The sequence below is a fragment of the Sardina pilchardus genome, chromosome 1 (assembly GCF_963854185.1).
Source record: "Sardina pilchardus chromosome 1, fSarPil1.1, whole genome shotgun sequence".
NCBI classification, from domain to species: Eukaryota; Metazoa; Chordata; class Actinopteri; order Clupeiformes; family Clupeidae; genus Sardina; species Sardina pilchardus.
In genome coordinates this window covers 32837184-32862183 of record NC_084994.1, presented here as the reverse complement: position 1 = coordinate 32862183, position 25000 = coordinate 32837184, and the positions used below count along the sequence as shown (strand labels likewise).

The following is a 25000-nucleotide window of genomic DNA, read 5'->3' as shown; positions in this document are numbered from 1 at the left end:
CCGTTTACGTCCCCCCTCTTCCTTTCTGTCAGTAGCGTGCAGTGATAGGAATCGAGAAAAATAGTGCCAAGTGATAACAAGGTTTGATTTTTTCCTGGACAACGTTTTTGTGGTGCAAATATATCACTCTTTTGAACGCATATGGTTTTGAGAAGAAAAACACTTTACTTTCGTGACCCCAGCAACTTGCCGGACTACTTTCTTCAGCATCAAAAACCGTCTGGATCTCGGCTCACAGGACGCTGTCGGGGGATACGTCAGTGCTGATGCACAACGTTGCTGACAGGGAACCCATATAACTTTGTGTCTTAAAACCCAAACTATCCCGTTAAGACTGACACAGATAGGATGAAATGAGCCCTTGGACCCATGCAGCAACAGCTCTACTGAGACCCATGCAGCAACAGATCTACTGAGACCCATGCAGTAACAGCTCTACTGAGACCCATGCAGCAACAGCTCCACTGAGACCCATGCAGCAACAGCTCTGCTGAGACCCATGCAGCAACAGCTCTACTGAGACCCATGCAGCAACAGCTCTATTGAGACCCATGCAGCAACAGCTCCACTGAGACCCATGCAGCAACAGCTCTGCTGAGACCCATGCAGCAACAGCTCTACTGAGACCCATGCAGCAACAGCTCTACTGAGACCCATGCAGCAACAGCTCTACTGAGACCCATGCAGCAACAGCTCTGCTGAGACCCATGCAGCAACAGCTCTGCTGAGACCCATGCAGCAACAGCTCTGCTGAGACCCAAGCAGCAACAGCTCTACTGAGACCCATGCAGCAACAGCTCTGCTGAGCTCTGTACTGTGAAATCCTGCAAAAGCTCCACTGAGCCCCGACACCCATCGTTCTCATGGCTCGTGCAACACATGAATGGCCGCCACTCCGCCAAGCAAGCGCAACACAGTTTCCACTCCTGTGTGCTTGTGTGTATCACGGTGTAGTTCAACCACGTCCAACTTGATCACAGTGCTCCGTAAATCATAGCTATATTTCACTGAGCCCAGCAGCAAGCACAACACAATCTGGGCCATTTGCTCAAACGTCCACCCCGCTTGCACAAATCTGGAGGCACGCTACACCTCCACCTGCCTCGTGGATGTAATAGTCACACACTTAGCCAGCACCGCATGCACAGAATGCAGACGCAGGATATGCCAGACCCCTGCGCTGCTCTGATAACTCACAACCTGCTCATGATCTGGAAAGCAGAGTTTCGACCTTCAGTCATGCAGGAGGCCCACATTTATCATAGCAACAGATTCTGTTCCAGGATCACTTTCAGCCTCGCACTCATATTTGCCATTTGGCTGTTGAGATGTTGTGAGGAAATGTGGCATAGTGAGGTTAATCTGGCGTAGATCTGCATCCACGTCCTTATCTACAAGCCATGGATCATAGTAGCCTAAAGGATCATATCAAACAGAGCATATTGACCAATCAGTAACACTGACTGAATTACGCTTAATTGAGCCTCTCCTCCACTCTTCTAAATCACCTTTCTGTCAATTTATTCCAGTGTCTAGAACATACTTACCATAACATATTTTCTTCCCCTTACCTCGCTGCAGCCATGGCGATTCTACATCCTCAGTCTCCTATTACACTGCCACCAATCTGGTCAACAGAGAAGATGCTCACTCTTGCCTACACTAATCACTACATCTCATATCATTACACAGTCCTCCCCATCCAGATAACTCTCCATCACAGATGCTTTTCCCACCGGTCTCAGGGTAAGTTGGGCACTATTCAGCCTTCACTTCTAGTCACTTCTAGTCACCCTCTGCAAGTGCATCATGAGCTTCCTCATTGGGAGTTGAACATGTGCAAATATGAATGTGCTTTTCCTTACACCATGTAAGTGGTCTTTATTGCCCCCTGTGTCAGTGACATTATTAATGTATTTAAATGATTTATGTATCTCTTTACCTACTAATTGTTCAAAGCTTGGTTCTCCTTCACCCATCAGTGGGTCACTGTGCAAGCTGTGCCTAATCATCTTCTGTAGCCTGGGCAGACATGGTTGCCCATCTTGTGTTATGAATTCTAAAGCTTGCTTTAAATAAAGTGGAAACAGTTCACAAGCCTCATATGTGTGTGTAAGTCTGGGGGATTGCCTTTTACTTGCAGTGCTTGGGCCACATCATGCCCAGTTTAATATGTGGAAGGGAATCATCTGGAAACGTGACAGAATATCCAGTCTCCACACAGAAAGCTCTCCAACACAGGACACAAATGGATGAACAGCTCCACTAGAAAGACATCTAAGATGCAACACATCTCACCTCAACGTCTCTAGTTTACAGCCGGGATCATTCAGTCTGTCTGTGAGCTCTCTGACACCTGAGTCTCCTGGGTGATTGTAGCTCAGATCCAGCTGTTTCAGGTAGGAGGGGTTTGATTTGAGGGCAGAGGACAAGAGAGAACAGCCCTCATGTGTGATGAGACAAAGAGACAGTCTGAAACAACAGATGCTCTTTCTTAATCATAAATTAAGGAAATGCAGTAAAAGGTATACAGGTAATTTGCTTATTCAGTTAGTTTGACTGACAATCCCTAAATGTCACCAATTAACATGACAAGTGCAGATCAATATAAATATTCACAGATGTACAATTTGACATCACACATAGGCACATTGTTTTTTCTTCCTGGTGGTTAACATACAGTACTACATAACATTCCTAATTACTGACCTCAGTGTCTCCAGCTTGCACTGCGGTTTTCTTAGTCCCACACAGAGCAGCTTCACTCCTTCATCCTGCAGGTCATTGTCACTCATGTCCAGTTCTCTCAGATGGGAAGGTGCACTTTGCAGCACGGATGCCATCATTTCACAGCTTGCTTTAGAGAGGTGACACTGATTTAGGCTGTTTGACAAACACAGGTGATGTGTAAGAAAAATATAAAGGTGTTGGTAGGGAAAATTATGTTTATTTGGTTGATGCAGCATTCAATCTTCATTCCAGTAATAAAGAATAACGAAGCATGAGAATCAATCTCAAAATCTCTCCCCCTTTTCTGTAATGACTATCAATGGCCAGCCCCCATGCCCATAAAACAATTAATTACTAACGTAATTAATAACGATTAGGTGTTAAAATCCCTTGTGCCAAAATCCAAGGTATAAACATAATGAAGCCCCTGTCAAAAATTAACTTAAAGAAGCAAGCTAACCACCAATCTGTCAACCAATGGTCACAAACATGTTGTTTCGTTAAGTTAGGCCCACGACACCTCATTTAACGAAACATCGGTGAATGAGGGTGCCCACTTGATATATCGAATATAAGAACAGTTATGTGCAGATGCTCTTCATCACAGCCATTCCCCAGCGCTTGGTAAGCTGACGTGGCTTTCTAGGCATCAACACCCCACTGTGCAGCTGGATGTTGGACTTCCTCACAGACTGACCCCAAACAGTATGTGTTGGAAGAAACACAACGGGCAACAAGCAGGCTGTCACAAGGCCAAGTTCTCATGCATGAACTATAGCTATCAAATATGACATGTGGGAGCATTGTGCTGACTCATCAGTGTTTGTTTAGGGTTTTGCATATGGCGTATACTGTAGTTGCACATGGTGTAAATATATTTTCCTTGTTATTAAATTAGCTTTAGTAAGACTTTGTCCTTCATTCAAATTATGGCTCCAGTGTGTCAAAACATTTCTGAAATACTTAAAGGAACACTTCACCGGTTTTTCATATTAAACTATGTTATCCGCTTAAGTAAGACGAGTTGATACATACCTCTCGCGTCTCAATGCGTGCACTCAAGAGCCCAAAAAAAGGAACTACTTCATAGCCGTGCGGTATATAGAAAAATAATGCACGTTCCAAATAGCGCATCACAATAGGAAATTTGACCAAGCAGTGGTATAAGACGGCACTATACACCTTCTGCTTGTTATCGCAGCCCTTTACAATGCACATTACCATGATTGTTCACAAATATCTTAACTTCGTCAACTCTGCTCGAACTAGCCTACTTTTTCCGGTGCAGCTCACGTTGGTTCTGTTGACGGAAGCGCATGAAGTGGGAGCGGAAGTGAGAGGGAGAGGGAGAGGGAGAAAAAAAATCAGGAGTGATGATATTACTGCGCCGAGTCGAAGTGCTCCCAAGTGCTTCCGCCACAAATGATAGTTATTCTTTTTATCCGCTTAGAAAAGCACCACGTTTTATTTTGTGTCGCCATACTTGGTCGTGTAACTACTCGTGTAGCTTTATTTAAATAGGGAAAACGTGCAGGAGTTTGGTCGCTTCTAACTGTTCATCTGTTTGGAACCTAAGGAATACATTGGGCTAAGCTAATGTGCTAACCAAGTGGCGCCGCCCGCCAGGGCTCTTGAGTGTACGCATTGAGACGCGAGAGGTATGTATCAACTCGTCTTACTTAAGCGGATAACATAGTTTAATATGAAAAACCGGTGAAGTGTTCCTTTAACATAATCAGTCTAAGACAAAGAATTCACTCACCAAACCCTCCTAGAGACACTGACTACAGGGAGCATTCTGTGGAGCCCTTCCTCTGATTTCAGGTATTTCTTCAGATCAAACTCCTCCAGCTCTTCAGCTGACATCAGCAGCAGGTACGCCAGAGCTGAACACTGGGCTGGAGTCAGTCTCTTCTCCTCGTCTGCTGAGCTCATGTATCTGTGGAACATAAAAGATGTGTATTGAACATTTCTGAATATTCCTCAAATCAGTGGGGGTCAGGGAGTTCTTTTCTGACACAATATAATATCCACCTGGTGGTCCAACCAACTACACCAGCAAAGACCAGCAAGAGCTGGAAGAAAACCAGCAAAACCCGCTAAAATCAGCTACAAGCATAAGCTGGTTTCTAACTGGGTTTTTATCAGGGTTCAATCAGAATCTATGATAAACATTTTCATTTTTCTTGTCTGTTTTGAAGTTGGTACTGATTTAGGCACATCAGTGATTTCTCACTTTGAAAGCTGAAGATGTCACTTGCTAGAAATGGTTAAAAAAAACATCACAAGTGTTAAAATATAAAATGCCATCACCAGATCATTCACGTTGTGAGGAATGTCTGGGCACTCTCCATTCGGAAATGGAGCATCCTAATGAGTAGACTTTGTGTTAACTTCGAAACCACTGGTCAGGGATTCTTAAAGCTGCATCCTACTGTGCCAATAACCTTTGCAAACTGATAATAAACCATATCAGCAGTAAGGAAGGAATACTGTAGAGATGCATGGATTGTGAAATTCTGGGCGAATACCAATGTTTAAAATAGCAATTTGACCAATAATCAATGCTGATACCAATATCAGTTTGTACACATTCATGCGGCTGCCATTTTTTGTTTGCCACTTCACATTTCAAAACTAACATCCCCCCTCTGGTGGCTGAAGGAAATGGTGAATTCGGTATTTATAGAAATTCACATAGTTTTACATTTATTTGTGCTTGTACAAATTGTGCTGTTGTGGATGTCACTAAATGCAAACATGTTCATTGCTGAATTCTGTCATTTGATGGACAAAATGTCTAAGCTAGAACATTTTCTGACACATGTAGCAAACATGTCCTCATGATCCACTAGCTACCTGACCCCTGAATACATTATAAAAACACGTAATCCCTGTGGGATCCCAGGCTCAAAACACTGCAACAAAAACAGCTTGGTGCAGTCTGAACCATGAAACATGATAAAATTGGCGTTCATGACACGAGAGGGAGGGGCAAGCTAGCTCTCTGTTTTGTTTGAAAATACTTCAAACGTCAACAGAAGTGACAGCACCATGCTCATAGAACGTTTAATAATGTTCTTTGAAAAATGGCAATGATTTTACAGTTTGATTTATGATAGTTGGCTCTATAGCCAAGTTTTGTCTGCACACTAGTCTTAAAGCTTAATGTGGAGTGTCGATTACCTGTTGATCTCCTCAACCAGTGAATCATCTCCAAGTTCATTCAGACAGTGGAAGAGGTTGATGATTCGTTCTGGTGGGATGTTTTCATTTTCAATCTTTTTCTTGATGTATTCAACAGTCTTCTTGATGCTCAGTTGCCCGACACCCAATTGTGGCAGAACATTATTTAGGGGGAACCGAACCTCAGGCTCCAACATTGGAGCCAGTCCAAGAAGGAAGCGCAAACACAGATCCAATTGTCCATTTTCATTTAGTAATGCCCTCTCCAAAGACATCTTGTAGAGGTCGAACCTTGAGTAGTTGAAATTCCATTTGATCTTCTCCCAAGGAGTCTTGATGAAGAGATTTGCCTGGTCAATTGCATGTGTGTGGAGCAAGTACAGAGCTGCCAGGAATTCCTGTACACTCAGGTGCACAAAGCTGAATATGCTCTCTCCACTTATAGCACTTTCTTTTTTGAAGATCTTTGTACAAAGTCCAGCGTGCAATGCTCCTGTATTTACATTAATGTCACACTCTCTCAGGTCCTCCTCATAAAATATCAGGGTGCCCTTCTCCAGATGTTTGAATGCCAGTTTCCCAAGTTTAACAAGGAGCTGTCCTTTTTCCTCTGGGCTCATCTTCTTCTCGCATCTCTCATTCATTCTGGTGATCTGAAAGACACTGAATTGTGTGTACATTTCAGTCAATGTTTTGGGCATTTCCTGGTCAGAGGCACTTTGCTCTTCTCCCTTTCCTCCAAGCACAGCTGCTGTGATCCGGCAGAACACTGGAATGTGACACATTATGTAGAGGCTTCTCTTTGATTTGACGTGTGCTATAACATCTTCAGCTTTCTTTGGAATGACCTTCCTAAAATACTCCTCTCTGTGATGTTCATTGAAGCCTTGGATCTCTGTCACTAAGTGGAAAAGGTCACACAGGTCCTTGTTGGCTGCTGCTGGTCTCGTTGTTACCCAGATGAGTGCAGAAGGCACCAGTTTACCAGTTATTAGACTTGTTGTTAACATGGCAACTGATGCTTTTTCTTTTGGGTCACAGACTTGGTTGTCCTTGTCCTTGAAGTCCAGCTGGATTCTGCTTTCATCCAGACCATCCAACACAAAAAGAACTGTCTTTTTCAATTCCATGGCTTCTTTAAACTCTTCAAGCTCTGGGTAGAATTTAAGGAGAAGGTCAAATAGGCTGTAGTCCTCTTTGTACAAGTTCAGCTCTCGAAATGGAAGAACAAAAACCAGTTCTATATTTCTGTTCTCTCTCTCTTCTGCCCAGTCCAAGACAAACTTTTGCACAGCAACACTTTTCCCCACTCCGGCTATTCCCAAAGTCAAGACCTTTGTGACAAGTTTACCAGCATAATAGTGGTCAGTGAATAGGTTTGACAACTTGACTGAGTTCATGGTCCCAGAGAATGTCCTGGTCTCAATTTGTTTTAAGTGAATTGTTGACACTTCATGTGCACTGTTGACCCCCCCAGTGCGTCCCTCTACAACACAAAGATCAGTGTAGATGTCCTGTAGCTCTTCGTCTCCCAGCTCTTGACGTACAAGGAAATACTTATCTATTAAGAGGGACTGAAGGCGATGCGTGGCTGGAGATTTTTCCTCTGTTGGAATGGAAATGTAAAGAGAAGAAAATGAATGGATGGGAGGATTTTATCTAAATGTGTGTATTGTCTGCACATACGTTACCTTTATTCTGAGGTCTGGAAATCACTGACAGAGGACAAGAGAAACAACAAAATCATTACAGAAGCACAACATGAATTTTATCAAGCTAATGTGTCCATTTTACATCATATTTCATATTTACCTTTGCCTAGTTTCCTCTCCAAGTTTTTGACCAGCTGGTTGTTTCCCATGATCCTTAAAATCTTCAGCATGACCTCAACCGAGTCTTCTACACAGTACTTTTGTACCATTTGGTCCACTATGTCATCCGTGTCAGCTTTCTCCAGCTTACCCCATGGGAGTTCTTCCTTTAAATTAGACTTGAACCTTTTGAGGTCGTCACTAGACAGTTGGTCCAATGTTTCTCGCATGCATTGGCAAATGAATGAGGGTTGAAGTGTGTTGCACCCTGTGCCTACAGTATTACACAAATACACATCAGTTAGGACATTATCTTGTGTAGAGCACTGAGGTCAATATGGGCTTTAGTCCCAGATCCTTAATTCAGAAAAGTCTCAAATAGCTTTTTACTTCTGACAATTGAGTCTTAATATGCAACTATATGTAATAACAATGTTTACATTTCAAATGATTACATTTAAAATATTTTTCCAGTTTCCAAAACTATGTTTTCTTACCAGGCATCATCTTGTTTGTTTGGTCATCTGGCCCAGCTGGCTGCTTCATGTCATCCATCCTGTTAATCATGTTTAGGATTAGACACAGTACAGTACAGCAGGTATGGTGTGTTTTAGGTGGAGTTAGCTGCTAACTGGAGTTCAGCGCAAAATCACATCTGGAATATTCTGCTACCATGTACGGTACCTATATTAGCTGGTTTGAATTGCATTGAGCTCAATGAGAGTGAAACCAGCTACAGTAATAGGCTAAATGAAATAAAACCATGCCAATCTCTAGGTATGGTGAAGGGTATTTGATGATGTGGCGGTATTTTAATTCCAAATGACAAGATGACTTTATTAGGGTGCATAGTGTGCTGGATCCATGAAGTAACTGGCATTTAAAAAATAAAAAGAATACAATTCCGCCTGCCTCTATGGGAAATTTAACACATACTGTAGGTTAACATAGGCGTTCCACTACTTATGACCCCTGTATTTTAAGGAAAACATTATCCTTTTTTCATTTAATATAGGTGTGCAAAGCTAATAGACATCCAAACAGATTGATGGCTGTAATTACAGTAAAGCAAAAGGAAGCTCTACAAAGTGTTAAAATCAGTGGTATGACTTTTCCAACCCTGTTATTCATTTTTGTTAATTAATGTTTTTTTTAATTAACTGTTTTTGTTCATTATTTTGATGTTGTACAGCTACATTTGTAAATTAAACTGGACATTTGATTTCAGGCTGTAAGACAAATAAAGTAACTATTTCAAAGGGGTATGATGATTTTCTATAGGCACTGTATGTACTTGAAATGAAAATAATTAAAATACACATCTCTGATCACGGTCATCAAGATCTTTGAGTGTGTGTGTGTGTGTGTGTGTGTGTGTGTGTGTGTGTGTGTGTGTGTGTGTGTGTGTGTGTGTGTGAATGTCTGCCTGTGTACATCTCTCCCTCCAACAAGCACGTCGTATTTAGCAGCTCACTCCTAAAATGGTCCAGCTTACACATTGTGCAGTAATACATTTAAAGCCCTTTTTCACATCCAGGGCCCTAATTTGAATGATGTGCAGAGTGTAAAGACTGAAGTCTAACTAAAAGTTAATCTAACTAGATGCACCGCATAGCGGTACACAATATGATCGCCGCTCAGTTCTGCACATTCTTGCCACACAACAAAATAATGCTTACAAGTTACTGAAAGCAAATGCCGTTCCATCGATCTTTCCAGATGCACCAACAGCTACTGATTGCTAATAAAACAAGCCCCTCTCGAAACGTTAGTCTAGCTGCTTCTGATAACTTTAGATTGAGACTGTGCTACATGCACAGGTGACGTTATGTGTGCTGTAGCATGGCAGAGTGGAATTAGTTGGAGCGGCAGGTAAATAAACTTGTGTGATTGTCATGAAACCGGCTTCCTCTGTAGCCTGGATAATATCAATCTGCTACTGCCATGGAACAAAGTAGGCCTATAGGCTATTGCAATGCAAGGTTAGTTTTATTTCTAACATTATTCTATCAACACAGACATGTGCATTGATAGTCTGACGTTATAATTTATTTGTTTCGGGTGTTCTGAGGAGTGGGTTAAGACTATTTTTAGTGGCAGGCTCAGCACCAGCTTAGCACCAGGTGACCGCTGCAATTTAAGGACCGGATCAAATGCACTGAAAACTGTCTCCATCGACCTGTATCAACCCGGCTACATTGGAAATGAGGTCCTACAGTATGTTCAAAATTCCGAGCTTTTCCTTCAAACAAATTATCTGGAGTGGATGAGATGTAAGGCTATTTTTATATCAGATGCATTATTAAACCTGCTATATACAGTATCAAGTGCTATCTTTCTCTCCCTCTAAGGGCGTATTCACACCAGGAAGGTCCGTTAGTTCACTTACTTGGTCCGGACCAATTTTTTTTTCTTTTTTTCTTTTTTAGTGCGGTTCGCTTTCACACCGTGATTAATTGCAACCGGACCAGAATTTATAAACAAAAGCACATGTGCTAAGGTCGTTCAACCATTGGCTGGTAAACGTGAAGGTGGGGTGAAGAATAGGAAGCCAAAGTCAAAGTTGGCCCACGTAAATACTACTTTACGTGCGTACTGTACTCGTTATTATCCTAGCAATATAGTTTACAGTTACAGCTTTGCAGAAGTGCTTGAGCGTCAAGACCGTTTGATGCAAGTTTAACAATATCATGCTCGTAATTTTGCATCGACGAAGACGTGCAACAAAACAGCTGAGAAGAGCTCTCATGTGTGTCCAACATGCTAACAGCAGGCCTACGGAAGACGGAACGGGTAGGAGATGCAAAATCAAATTATTGTTGGCAAAAAAGCGTTAGCCCACTGCTGCTTACAGCTGTTGTGCGTCACGGAGCTATCCTACATTTCCCATAATGTGCAAAAACTACGGGAGCTCGTCAAATCTAAAAAAGGTAGATTTCTGTAACTGGGTCGGATCGAGGTCGGTCTGCTTTCACACCATAAACGAACCGCACCAGGGTTCGATAGGAACCGCTCCGAGACCACCTCCTCAGCTGGGTCTCGGTCCGCTTGTTTGGTCCGCACTAGAGTTCGAGTGATTGTATTCACACCAGTCAAAAAGGTCCGAACCAAGCAAGAAACGAACTTGAGTTCGTTTTAATCGAACTAAACAAGGCAGGTGTGAATACCCCCTTAGTCTCTCTCTCTCTCTAATCCTCTCTAATCCTCTCTCTCTCTCTCTCTAATCCTGTGTGCACACACATATCTCACTTTGGATCAGACTTTGGTGGTCCACTGCTGAAATTGCGAGGGTGTTCCATGGACTCGTCACTCTTCATGGACACACAGCTGGGCACTGGAGACACTGGTCTGGGTGTCTGTGGTCTGGATAATATACATACAAATAGATGGAGCAACACATCTTCACAATTCAAATAAAAGGTGTACATACTGTACCATCTCCTTTAAACACACATACAAAAACTCAAGGACACACACACACACACACACACACACACACACTCAATGACACACAAACACCTACCCACACACACACGCATGCACAATGACAAACACACAAATGAAATATCTCTCTCACTTCCTCATATACACACAAAATCTCTCTCTCTCTCCCTCTGCCACACACACACACACACCCCAACACACACAATCTCTCTCTCTCTCTCTCTCTCTCTCTCTCTCTCTCTCTCTCTCTCTCTCTCTCCCTCTCTCTCTCTCACACACACACACACACACGTCTACTCTTGTATGGATGCAACAAGGTGAAATCTCACTTTGGATCAGACTTTGGTGGTCCACTGCTGAAATTGCGAGGGTGTTCCATGGACTCGTCACTCTTCATGGACACACAGCTGGGCACCGGAGACACTGGTCTGGGTGTCTGTGGTCTGGATACAAAAGGAGACAAAATACATAATAAATTGAGTGAAACACCTTCACACAAACTCAATGACACACACATAAAATCTCTATCTCTCTCTCTTCCACACGCACACACACACTGTGACTATCCTGAGCACTGCCGCTGCTCCTGCGAGCGCTCATAGGCGTGGCTTCGGCACTGTTGAGGGCCGCACCTGATTTGCTGCCTCTTAAAAAGCCGGACTTCGAAAAGATGGCGCGCGGGGCTACGGACGGCTGGTGGCTCCCTACGTCTGCCGTCTTTGCTTTTGTTCTTCCTTATGGGTTTATCCTGTGTTTGATTTCTTTTCTTGCACTCATGTTGCGTTACATTCACATTACATGCCGACACTGCTTAACACAACTGATTTACTGACTAACCCCTTGCATATAGTTTTCCTTCTCTTTAAGTAAATTCTTTAATTATTTTGGCAACTCCGTGTCCGTGTCCTCCTTAGTTTGTTACGTTCTGAGCTAAACGTAACACACACACATACACACACACACACACACACACACAACACACACACACTTAGCATGTCTACAAACCCTCATCAATGTGTCATCATGCGCCCTCAACACCCCCTGTGTTTCAATCAACATGCCCGTACTGTTGGTGTGCAGGGTTCATTAAAGCAGCCGTCGGCAGCATTTCTTTAGTCATATTAGCTTGAACTCTCATGACTGACTGTCTGGAGGTAGAATATTAAATAGGCTGTTTAGGTAAAATCCCGAATTCTCTAGCTCCCTCTAAAGCCTGTAATCGTCGGTAATCGTGCTTGCAAAAATCAAGCGCTCCCTATTTTGTTTAAGCAATCACTTTAGGGGGTAGGAATCGCTACCTGTCAGTCACAGCTTGTGCACACTCTGCTATCCAGCCGCTGCTACTCTGCTGCTGCTCACGTGCACAACATCGTCTCCAGAGGAGGAGGGGTTTGGGGAGGGGGGGGGGGCAGTTTGGAGCTTGGTAGAGGTTGGTTAGCCTGACTCTCGCCAGACCCTTGTAGTTCCGCCATGCTCCACCAGAGGCGTTTCGCTGAGCTCCACACAAGGGTCTGGACGCGAGGGCAATCCAAACCCCTGGGCCAGTGATCAAAAAATAAGCAACCAATCAGGAGCGCCGAAGCGAGTGTTTGATTCAAATAACAATGGCGGCACGCAGCGAGGAGTCTTGTGCTGACATTGATTCTGCTATTTCAACCATTTTGTCGAATCTATCGAGTATTCATTCTTTAAAAGATTAACAGAGAATAGTTTTGAAGACATTTATTGGTGGCAAGGATGTTTTTACTCTTCTTCCGACCGGGTTTGGCAAGAGCTTGAAGAAGCCTAGCACGTCATTCAAGATAACAGGCAAGTGGTTTATCGAATCACATGCGAGGATGTTTTACAAGGACCCGCCTTCAGAAATACATCTCCTATCGAGAAGTCCCAGATCCTTGTGTGAAGCAGACAGCGAACTACAGGATCTCTCTCTGACTAGTATCAGAGTCCCTCTCTAAAAAAAGAGGTGAGGAAAATGTTTCTGATGAGAAGTTCCTCATGAAGTGCTTACTTTTAGCAGCTATGTGGACCAATCAGCAGCTGATCTGTGGATCCATTTCTGCTCCAACAATAGCAGACGTGTTGATAGAGACCAGAGAACCACTGACAGAGGAGGTAGCCTGGGCCTACAATGGAAAACAATATGAACACTTAACATGAAACAATTCCCACTACTTGTACAGCTACAATTAATAGCCTAGCCAGTGCTTAACGATGTGTTGCTCTGACTGGTGTCTGGTGTGAGGTGAGGTGAAGTCTGTGGGTGCCTCTCAACCTCTCCTCCAGGCTCGTTCCAACTGATCTACACACTGGATAGACTATCCCATTACTGCTACAATTAATAAATGTAGTAGGCTAGACCTACTTCTTTTTTGCCAGTTTTCTGAACGATGTGTTGCTCTGACTCTGACTGTGTCTGGTGTGAGGTGAGGTGAAGTCTGTGGGTGCCTCTCAACCTCTCTCCTCGTTCCCACTGATCTATAACTAACACTGGATAGACTATCCCATTGTTGCCGCCCTATCATTCTTTATCTAGATCAGTGGAAACGAGGACCGAGGAAGGAACGGAGGATGTGTAAATGAGAGGCACCCTGTGCTTTCAAATGGAAAAAGGGCAGTGCTTTTTTTTAACAATAGGGGGAGCCTGTTGGAATTTGACTGTGATACAGGGAAGAGGTAGCCTGGCAAGCCAAACTACACAGAAATGTATAGTCTGTGGTCGGACCATTCACAGAGTTGAAGCCTGTGGGTGGGATGAACAGTTGTCTTTCAAACTGCCTCTGCACGTAATAGGCCAGCATTTGTGACCAATCGTAGCCGGTCGGCAAAACGGCAAATACATCCTTCTTTAAAACGAATGACTTGAGTGCTTCTTTCTGCTCAAACTTCAAAGAAAAGCCCAAGTCTAACTCTTCCAAAGCCGATTGAAACGAGCGCCTTCGTTAGCCTCATCCATCTTTTGTTTTTCTCGTAGGTTGTCCTCAACGGTGTAGACCATCCCGCTAGGCAAAAATATTTTTGGCCGCTAGGGTGCGTCTAGATTTCTAGGCTAGGGAAGAGGCGAACTTCAGGCTACTTTTGAGCCTTGAAAAAAAAGAAAAGTTATTTTTTAAGATTTCTGTGATGCCCATTACGAGATGTCGTGATGCCTTATTTCAGACATAGGATAGGGCTAAAACTTAATACAGTAATACATTCTTGGCAGATTTGTGTTAATGTTAGGTAGGTCGTTTCCTGCCTGTGTGTAGGCCTAATAGCCCAATTAGGCTTACTTTATCTGCAAGCTACGTTCCGAACGATCCATAGGCTACGATAGATTATTTACTATTTAGGCCTAATAAAAATTTTACCCTATTCAACTTTAGTGTCTCGCCAATAGACCTCTGAAGTTCGCCTACAAAAAAGCTGCCATCTTTGAGATTCGGTATCTGGCGATTTTTCCTATGGGAAAATAACATGGGGATTTTGAATTATCGCACCTGTTAAACTGTCGCGGGGACGATATAGTCTTAAATAAAGACGTTTTCCTGAACACACTTTTGTCCTCTGCCTTCTTGTGCCTACTTTGATCTCCGGTACGTGAAGTCGGCACACTTTCATTTTTGCTACCCCAGAGCTAACCGGCTAACTATCTTAATGGCAAGTTGCATTGCAAGTTAGCTCTGGGGTAGCGAAAATCAAAGTCTGCCGCCTTCGCGTACCGGAGATCACAGATTCCTCTCGAAGGCAGAGGACAAAAGTGTGTTCAGGAAAACACCTGAATTTCCGATTTTGTCATCCCCGCGAGAGTTTAACAGGTGTGATAATTCCAAATCCCCATGTTAATTTCCCATAGGAAAAATCGTCAGATACCGTAACTCCTTATATGGGCAAAGATGGTAGCTTTTTTGTAGGCGAACTTCAGAGGTCTATATAACTTTTAAACATCAATATGGCCGCCATAAAGACATCTGAGCAAATGCAAACATTGATTTTCTGACTCCTTATACAATAACCTTTCCAAAAATGTATAGTTTAGCAAATCCCCAAAAAATTCCCACAAAGGTTAAAATCTGGACATAGTGCACCTGACTAAATAGCCCAATTAGGCTTACTTTATCGGCAAGCTATAGCCTACGTTTCGATCGATCCATAGGCTACGATAGATTATTTAGGCCTACTATTTAGGCCTATTTAGCAAATTAGGTTAAAGTCAGGGTCTGTGTTATGAAATGTAGGCCTAGTCAACGAACAAATCCATGACGTCTCCGAGTGGTGTCCCTCTCTAAATGATCACAGGCCACGAAACAGGACTCAATTCACGCTTCTGTAATCGATCACAACCTACATTTAACTCACTTTTATCTACTTACCCCAAATACAACGTTAGAAATGTTTTTGCCCGATCACCAGTTTCTGATGTCCCTTATGTATGGAAGCATATGAGTTCCAAAATTCAAATGAGAATGCATTCTGCAATATGCAATTCTAAAAGACATTACATTATGCAATTGCTAATTCATTATGCAATTTAATATTACAATTGGCAATACTTTCTTTCAAAATGCATTTTAATATACAAAGTGGCAATGCAGTCATCAAATCAATTTGATGTATTTTGGTTAAAAATTTTAAAAGACATGGATTGAATTGCATTCCATTTTGCCATGGTACTTTAGTCTCAAAATTCAAATGGCAATTCATTTTGCATTTCAATTTTCAATATTCAGTTTCATCATTTAATTGTCTATTACTTTTGCAATTTAATGTTCAAAATTCAATGTAGAATTTAATTATTTTTTAATTTTTAAATTTTTTTAATTGTTTTTTGAAAAAGTTTTTTAAAAAAATATTGAAAACATTTTGAATATTTTTTGGCAAAAAGTTTTGCCCGGTTTGCAGAAATAGCGCCCCCGTTATTGCATAGCACTTTGTCACGCTCTTTGTGTCTCAAAATTCAAATGGCAATGGCAAACGCGATTCCAAAACACATTGCAATCTGTCAGTCTCCCATCACCCATGGCGGGAAGTACGTCACGTCCGTGTTTATCTCTCATTGGTCAGTCTTCTCTTTAAGGCGGGTCTTGGGCAGGGCGGGTGACGGTCTCCAGGTAGAGAAGAGAACGCAAAAGAGAAATTGGCGCTGACAGTAGCCTACTGTTGGAGGTGATGGACAAAAACAGTAGCTCAGCTACTGAGGGAGGCAGGCGTGTGTGTGTGTGCGTGCGGAGACCTTGATCCGACCGTACGCCACCCCCTCCAGGAGCGTGTATCAGGGTGAAGCGTGAAAAATAGCACACAGGTAGCCAGGGGAGCTGAGGGAGCTGGCAGCCCAGGGCCTTGGAGCTCATATCTGGGTGGAGCGTTTGCTCCTCTCAGCCGGAGGACTGCTCCAGATTAACGACCATAGACAGTAAGATAGGTTACTGACAGGGCTAACACAGGGCTACTAACAGGGCAGGGCTGTTAATGACAGGGCTACATCGTTTCATTCACACTCTGACCACGACCGTCCAGCTGCCGCCTGCACTGTCAGACCGGTCAGACCCCCTGCACAAAGCCTTCGAGGCTTTGCCCCTGCACGGTCAGATCCGGAAACGAAGCGTATAGTCAAGTCCTGAGATATCGAGACATCGTTCTTTTCACAAATACACCATATTTTTAAGCAAATAAAGTTGTTTACTTAAGATTACTCATGCAGCGTTTTATCAACGTTTGGTCCGCGAAAATATTCTCGCTGCACCGGTAGGGACTCGGTTGCGAGACTCGGTGAGACGTGATCCCATCCCACTGGATTGTACATCCAAAACTATAACTGTAAAACGTCGACATTGACGAATGTAATACATTTGTGCTACGTTATAAAAATAAAACGTAGACACTGATTAAAAGATGCACTTGCTTGTGCTACATTCTTATCAACGATCATTGAAAAACTACTTCCTCGTTTGGGGCAAAGCCATCGATATCTCAGCAAGTGACTAATTGCTTTCAGGTCCTGACAGTGCAGCGGGCACAGAATGAAGCACAAATTAGCAAGTGCATCTTTTAATCAGTGTCTACGTTTTATTTTTATAACGTAGCACAAATGTATTACATTCGTCAATGTCGATGTTTTTCAGTTATAGTTTTGGATGTTAGTACAAACAACAATCCAGTGGGATGGGATCACGTCTCACCGAGTCTCGCAACCGAGTCCCTACCGGTGCAGCGAGAATATTTTCGCGGACCAAACGTTGATAAAACGCTGAGTAATCTTAAGTAAACAACTTTATTTGCTTAAAAATATGGTGTATTTGTGAAAAGAACGATGCACGTTCCTCGTTTGGGGCAAAGCCATCGATATCTCAGGACGTGACTATACGCTTCGTTTCCGGATCTGACCGTGCAGGGGCAAAGCCTCGAAGGCTTTGTGCAGGGGGTCTGACCGGTCTGACAGTGCAGGCTGCAGCTGGACGGTCGTGGTCAGACCAGGAGTGCCTGTGAGTGTGAATGAAACGATGTAGCCCTGTCATTAACAGCCCTGCCCTGTTAGTAGCCCTGTGTTAGCCCTGTCAGTAGCCTATCTTACTGTCTATGGTCGTTAATCTGGAGCAGTCCTCCGGCTGAGACAGAGCCCCTTTAGGGAGAGCCGGTCCACTTCCTATTAACTCCATTGTACCGGATTGTTCCTGCAATCTGTTGAAATTCCGCTAGGGACGTTGCCGAGCAAGTGATAAATGAATTGTGGTCTATGGGGCTAAGCGGCTAGAACTCGTTTTTTCCACAGTTGACAACTTCATTTCTTAATTGTCGTAGTAGCTACCTGAGTATAGGTTTTCCACTGGAAATGAAATAAAAAGTCACTCATGTCCTTTCTGCTTTTCATAGGATGGGCCGTTTTCCCTGTAACATGCTAGCATTTAGCTCATGGATGCTCGCGACACTCGCGACCGATTAGGCTACGACCGTCGTGAAGCTGAACCTTCTTTTAGGTCTATGGCCGTAAAGTGGTTCGCTTGTGTCACGTGACATGAAAACTTTGAAAGGGTTTTTAGGAATAACAACACATATTGAAAAATGTATTGGTCAGCTGATTGTCAAGTCAAGTTATCCTGCATCGCATGCATTAATGCAATTTTAGGAGAAAAAATTATATAACGACAAATGTGGTACTGGGGGGTTCAGCTCCATTGCTACCCATTCATTCATCACTTGCTCGCGATCGCCCTCTAGTTGCAGTACCATGCGGAAGTATTTCGCTAGTGGTCCTTCTCCCCTTATTAGACATTCTCTGGCTGAGAGGAGCAAACGCTCCACCCAGATATGAGCTCCAGGGCCCTGGGCTGCCAGCTCCCTCAGCTCCCCCCCTGGCTACCTGTGTGCTGTTTTTCACGCTTCACCCTGATACACGCTCCTGGAGGGGGTGGCGTACGGTCGGATCAAGGTCTCCGCACGCACACACACACACGCCTGCCTCCCTCAGTAGCTGAGCGACTGTTTTTGTCCATCACCTCCAACAGTAGGCTACTGTCAGCGCCAATTTCTCATTTGTGTTCTCTTCTCTACCTGGAGACCGTCACCCGCCCTGCCCAAGACCCGCCTTAAAGAGAAGACTGACCAATGAGAGATAAACACGGACGTGACGTAGTTCCCGCCATGGGTGATGAGAGACTGACAGATTGCAATGTGTTTTGGAATCGCGTTTGCCATTGCCATTTGAATTTTGAGACACAAAGAGCGTGACAAAGTGCTATGCAATAACGGGGGCGCTATTTCTGCAAACCGGGCAAAACTTTTTGCCAAAAAATATTCAAAATGTTTTCAATATTTTTTCAAAAAACTTTTTCAAAAAACAATTAAAAAATGTTAAAAAATAAAAAATAATTAAATTCTACATTGAATTTTGAACATTAAATTGCAAAAGTAATTGACAATTAAATGATGAAACTGAATATTGAAAATTGAAATGCAAAATGAATTGCCATTTGAATTTTGAGACTAAAGTACCATGGCAAAATGGAATGCAATTCAATCCATGTCTTTTAAATTTTTAACCAAAATACATCAAATTGATTTGATGATTGCATTGCCACTTTGTATATTAAAATGCATTTTGAAAGAAAGTATTGCAAATTGTAATATTAAATTGCATAATGAATTAGCAATTGCATAATGTAATGTCTTTTAGAATTGCATATTGCAGAATGCATTCTCATTTGAATTTTGGAACTCATATGCTTCCATATAAGTGCCTTGCTCAAGGGCACAACAGTGAAAGCCGGGAATTGAACCGACAACTTTCAGGCTACTACACACTAGCCCAGCTCCTTAACCACTAAACTAATTTCCTACCTATCTCAACATTTTGTTTGATAGTCCAAATCAAGTCCTTGATATGGGGTTGATTATTGCTGATACTTTTGCTCCTCCCTCAAGCAGTAGGCCACGCCCATTATATCTAGTCTCAAAACACACCTGACCACATTGCATCAGTACTCTGTCACAGTAGTTCCAGACACAAGACTAACAGGTCTAGTGACTGTCTTCAGAGTTTGTGGGCCAAAGGTAGACTTGCCCGTCTCTTAACATAACATACATAACACAGGTGTGGCACTACAGAGTGTCATACAGAGTCACTGAGCACACAGTTTATGGTTCTTTACTAAAATAAAGCCACCATTAAACATTGCAGTTTAACAGAGAGATGGAGACGCAGAGAGAGAGAGAGAGAGAGAGAGAGAGAGAGAGACTATCCAATAGAGAGAAGGAGATGCATGTGTAGCAGGCCAAAGCCCAAAACAATGTGACACCATTTCATCTTCTTTTTCTGTGTGACTAGCGTTATATCTGCAATATTATATAACCTAGACAACCTGGACATAGTAGCATAATTCATCTTGATTACTTTTACTGTCAGTATTGATCTAATTTGTGCAATAGGCCTATGATCCTCCAATTGGATTAGGATATGGAGTCTGTGAGCCTATTACAACTGAAAAGTCTACAAAAAGTCGTATACTAGAGGAGATTACTCACAGCCATTCAGTTTTTCATTGTAGCTTCGTCTTTCCACCAGAATAGACTACGGGCACAAGGTGATATGTTGATCCTTTCGTTTTCACCTGTGTGCAGGTGCTCTTAACAGAAATTCTGAAGGGCTGGCACAAGCCCTCAGGAGGTGGACTAGACCAGAAAAGCCAGTTTTGTTACTGATGAGACATTTCCTTGAAGGCATAGATACAGCACAGACCTACTGCTACTCCATGCAAATGAAATATGATTTTACTTTAGCATTATTTTCTTTCTGGCTAAAGAGAGCTTAGCTCAGACTGATGAGTATTAACATGGCACGTCCTTCGGAATGAGAGAAATAAGAACGATGGTAGAAGGATAGTAGCCTATGACCACTGTGGTGCTTACTGTCTCACTGAGTGTGATCAAATGCTCTGCATCCCTTGGTGTAAAGCTGTGTTCCTCAGGTGTTAAACCTCCCCTAGGTGGCAGCTGTAACATACTACACCCTCCCGAGCCCTCAACACCTCCACCAATGGCTTGGAGCAGAGCAACCCTGTGACCTTTGCACTGACACTGATAATAGCACTGACAGGGTCGGCTCAGATGGACACACCACCAAGTGCTCAGGAAGCTGGCAGAGGTGCTGGAGAAAAGTGGGCAGGAGGCAAACAACCAGAGTCCATCAGAGAGCCCACGCAGGATCCACTTCCTCAGGCAGGGGGAACCCGCAATGCAGACCAGCAAGAGACCACCCGCCAAGCTACTAACACCAGGGGCGGTGTGGAAGATGGAAGTAGACCTGGGTAGGCAGCTCCAGTTCCCACAGGAGATATGCAGCAGCACCTTAAGACCAGACGTGCTGCTGTGGTCTGCAGCTGTGAAGGCAGCAATACTGATGGAGCTGACAGTGCCATGGGAGGAGGGACTGGAAGCTGCCTACGAGAGAAAGAAGGCCAAGTATGCAGACCTGGTGGCGGAGTGCAGAGAAAGTGGATGGAGTGAGTGTGAGGCTGTAGCCGGTGGAGGTGGGAGCCAGAGGCTTTGTGGGCAGATCAACTTCACGCCTGCTCAAGGACCTGGGACTACGTGGAGACACACTGAGCACATCCACCAAACAGCTCTCTGAGGAAGCTGAGAAAGCAAAGCCAATGGTAGGCTACATAAAACGCACCACACACACACACACACACACACACACACACACACACACACACACACACACACACACACACACACACACACACACACACACACACACACACACCTTGTACCCGTTACATAATGAGTATGATAGGTTACATAAAACACACATCACACACACAGAGACTGGTAACAAACATATCGACAATGAATGAAGTCCATGATCAATGGTGATCAGTCAGTGACTGGGCTCTAGCTTGATGCTCTTGAAACAGTCCTAACTTACAGTTTTTTACAATCACTTTGCTACTATTTTCAGAACCTTGATGTCATTTTTCATAACTCTAGACACAAAATTCACAACCAATGATCAAAATGCACATTTTTCAAAACTCTAACCCTTTTCTCAATTGCTTGGATACAATACACATACAACTTAGATCATTTGTTCATTCAACAAAACTCACCTGTTCAATATGATACAACTTAACATCAAAGTACTACTATTTCAAAAGGCAATTCACACATTACATTTTAAATGAGCGTCTATTCATTTCCTTACAATGATCTACTGATCTAATACATAGTTGTATGGAAACACGAAACAGACACACAATCTTCCATGTTTACTGCAAATCATGAAAGTTTCAAGATACTGTAATGAGATTCACTGTCACCAATTAGCGTGGAGCATGAACCAATTAGACTACAATATCCATGGATGTTGCCTAATATTTTATATCTTTACATGTATATACAGTAAAATAAATATATATATTTTATATTTTCATCAGGCTGTCTTTTCTTTTCTATTTCATAGCTAATTATTTTTACTTTAATTCAAATAAACGTATGTTGTGATTGTACTGTAGTGTTTTGCATCAATATACTGTATTACAAACTTTGTTCAATGATTCCACTGTGTCTGTAGTATTCTCTCTACTATTGCAGTACTTTTACAGAGATGTGTTTACTGTACTGTTCCTGTAGTACCATAATGAAACCTGTATCACCTATTTTGTTCTACAATATCTAATGATTGTACGAACAATGACACAATGAAACTATAGGTTACTTGTGTGCGGGTGATCTATAGTTATGTTTCAGTGGCATTTCACAGTAAATTTGTTTTTTGAACCAATGATTGTGCAAGTGCAATATTTCTTTGAAGATCTGAATGCACAATCTAATGTTTTGAATATTAGATAACCTGTGTTACAAGTGGTAACCGTTTTGAGTTTTGTGTCTAGAGTTGTGGAAAATGACATCAAGGTTCTGAAAATAGTAGCAAAGCAATTGTAAAAAACTGTAATGCTCAATATGAAGTCCATGGGCAATGGGCAGTTTAGGCCTCAGGGAAGAGGACGCCCCTGCCGTGCACAGTCCACCACAGGCACCGCTGGAGGTGCGACAGGCCTAGATGGAGACGGAGGCAAAAGCCAACTCCTTCATCCTTCATCAAATGGCTGGGCCTACCGCGCTGCTTCTCAGCTGCTGGCCTGTATGGATGGAGCTCACTCCAGCTCCCCCTGAACTCCATCACCCTGGGCTACAGGCAGGAGAAGGCAAGGCTGGGGATGGAGCTAAGGGACTCCTCCCACAGGGCAGTGGCTGATGCAAACGCCAGAGTGGAGACTGGAAGGAGATGGAGGAGGTGCAAGGAGGAGGTGCAGAAGTTGATGGGGAGACTGCAGCATCAACACATGCTGGCCACGGTCCACTCCAGACAGGGCGGCCAGGCCTCGGATGGAGTGACCCACCCATCCTATGGTCCAAGGCAAGCAGGAAGGAGAGGAAGGACCTTGTTGTTGCAGAGGTCACCAGGATTGAGCAGGAGGAGCTCAGAGTGAGGGCTGGAGCACAGGGGCAGCAGGGCCCGTGGACAACTTGGGAGGGGGGTCGCCAGACCAACCATCAGCTGGACAGAACTCTATACACAACTTGGGGGGGGGTCGCCAGACCAGCCATCAGCTGGACAGAACTCTAAACACAACTTGGGAGGGGGTCACCAGACCAGCCATCAGCTGGACAGAACTCTAAACACATTACTGTGCTGTAAAACACATTATTGTGCAGTAAAACACATTATTCTGCAATAAAACACATTATTGTGCGATATACTGTAACATATTGATATGTGATGTATATAACATGTATGCACCAACATACTAGATACTGTAGATAGATAGATAGATATACTCTATTCATCCCAAGTGAAATCTTAGGCATCCAGTAGCTTGTACAACCATAACACAACAAACACACATACACACATATACATATAAATCACTCACATAAATAAAAAAGCTAAACATCTGTGAAGTGATTCCAAAGGTCTGGTATGGACTGGCCATGTGATGCAATGATAAGGTGCTAGTGTATGTATGTATTGCTATTGCAGCACTTGAGAACAGGCTTCTGAAGGGGCTTGTGCTGATTAACCCAGGCCTCAGCCGCTGCCTTTTCAACACCATGTGTTTTCCTTCAGCCTACAGTGTCCTGCACAAGTCCTGCACGGCTACATCATTCATGGGTGCATTTGAAATGGCTTCTGTTCCATCTCCCCCTAAAATGGCCTCTGCTGCATCTCTACGCAGGCGTCCATGTTCATGTAGTATTGCGTGTAGAAGCTCATCATGAGCTCCTCCTCCTCACACATGAAATGAGAAAACACTCCACATTATTCACACTTCTCAGTTCCTCATGGATGCATTCATTACAGCTTTTCACAATCGCTAAAACACTCAACTCTGATGACTGGAATCATTATGAAACATACATTGAAGCATACAATGAAGCATACATGGCTGTTGAAATTCTATATTTTATTTGGAACAAAACATGCAGGCTGAATCCCTTAACAGTAAGCCGATGGCGATGGTGGCGAGGAGAAGCCTCTGTTTGAGCCCTCTTGTGCCCTAGACCGGTCATCTCCTTCTCCACTGTTTCTCTGCTAACACACTAAACTCCTCTCTCTGAACCACATGCTCAGTTGCCTGAACACATTGTGTTGAACGGATCCCACTTTCAGGTTGGCGTGCCTGTGTGAATGAGTACAGGAAGTAGTCCAAGCTGCTGTTGGAGGAGCATGGCGCCACAACACACTGCTCCTGTTTGCAGGACTCTGCATCAGTGCCAAAGAGTTGGGTGGACGTCCTACTGCCTGGAGCGCTCCGGCAAAGTGTTTCCTGGTGCAACACAGTGGACGAGGAGGCTTGGGGAGGGATGAGGTTTGAGGACGCTGCTCCATCTTCCCCTGCCCTTGGCCCAGAGGTGGCAAGGGGCGACGCCACAGCTTTCTTCACGCGGCGCCTGAGTCGGGCTGTGGATGCGTCTTCATCAGATTCCACTTGCCCCTCCGTAGCTCCGCTCTTGCCTTGAGCTGAGAGGCCAGCGGGAGTGTGTTGACCAGCCGCTCTGCTCTCTTGGGCAGGTGCTGAGGGCAGTGGTGGCAGGTGTGCACTTACCTGCTGAAAGCTCAGATGGACACAGAGACCAGAGAAACACGAAGGACACAGTACACACCAGCCTCATCCACATCTGTGTTCTCCAGCTGATTGGATTCATGAATGTTATTATGTTGGCATCACTCTCATTGAATAGATACAGCTGATATAAAGGTTGCTAAAGTCATTAGATACCACTCAGTGAGAGGCAATACAATATATGCCCATGGACATAAGGACTGTTAAAGTAGAGATCTGGACAAACAC

General features: G+C 43.5%; 1 protein-coding gene across 2 annotated transcripts in view; it reads right to left on the bottom strand.

Moving 5' to 3' along the window:
• Positions 1 to 20234, bottom strand: part of LOC134088629 (NACHT, LRR and PYD domains-containing protein 12-like) — a 24476-nt gene extending 4242 nt beyond the window's left edge. The window contains exons 1-11 of one of the 2 annotated variants that reach the window (XM_062542688.1): positions 20169 to 20234; positions 13183 to 13297; positions 11501 to 11614; positions 10977 to 11090; positions 8225 to 8283; positions 7729 to 8001; positions 7608 to 7631; positions 5917 to 7522; positions 4493 to 4669; positions 2710 to 2883; positions 2299 to 2472 (exon numbers count right to left, since the gene is read on the bottom strand). In XM_062542688.1, coding sequence (XP_062398672.1) covers positions 2299 to 2472; positions 2710 to 2883; positions 4493 to 4669; positions 5917 to 7522; positions 7608 to 7631; positions 7729 to 8001; positions 8225 to 8283; positions 10977 to 11090; positions 11501 to 11568 — 2669 coding nt within the window. In that variant the 5' untranslated portion in view covers positions 11569 to 11614; positions 13183 to 13297; positions 20169 to 20234. The remainder of the gene's footprint in view (positions 1 to 2298; positions 2473 to 2709; positions 2884 to 4492; positions 4670 to 5916; positions 7523 to 7607; positions 7632 to 7728; positions 8002 to 8224; positions 8284 to 10976; positions 11091 to 11500; positions 11615 to 13182; positions 13298 to 20168) is intronic. The other variant, XM_062542696.1, reaches the window with a different exon arrangement.
• Positions 20235 to 25000: the final 4766 nt, after the last annotated feature.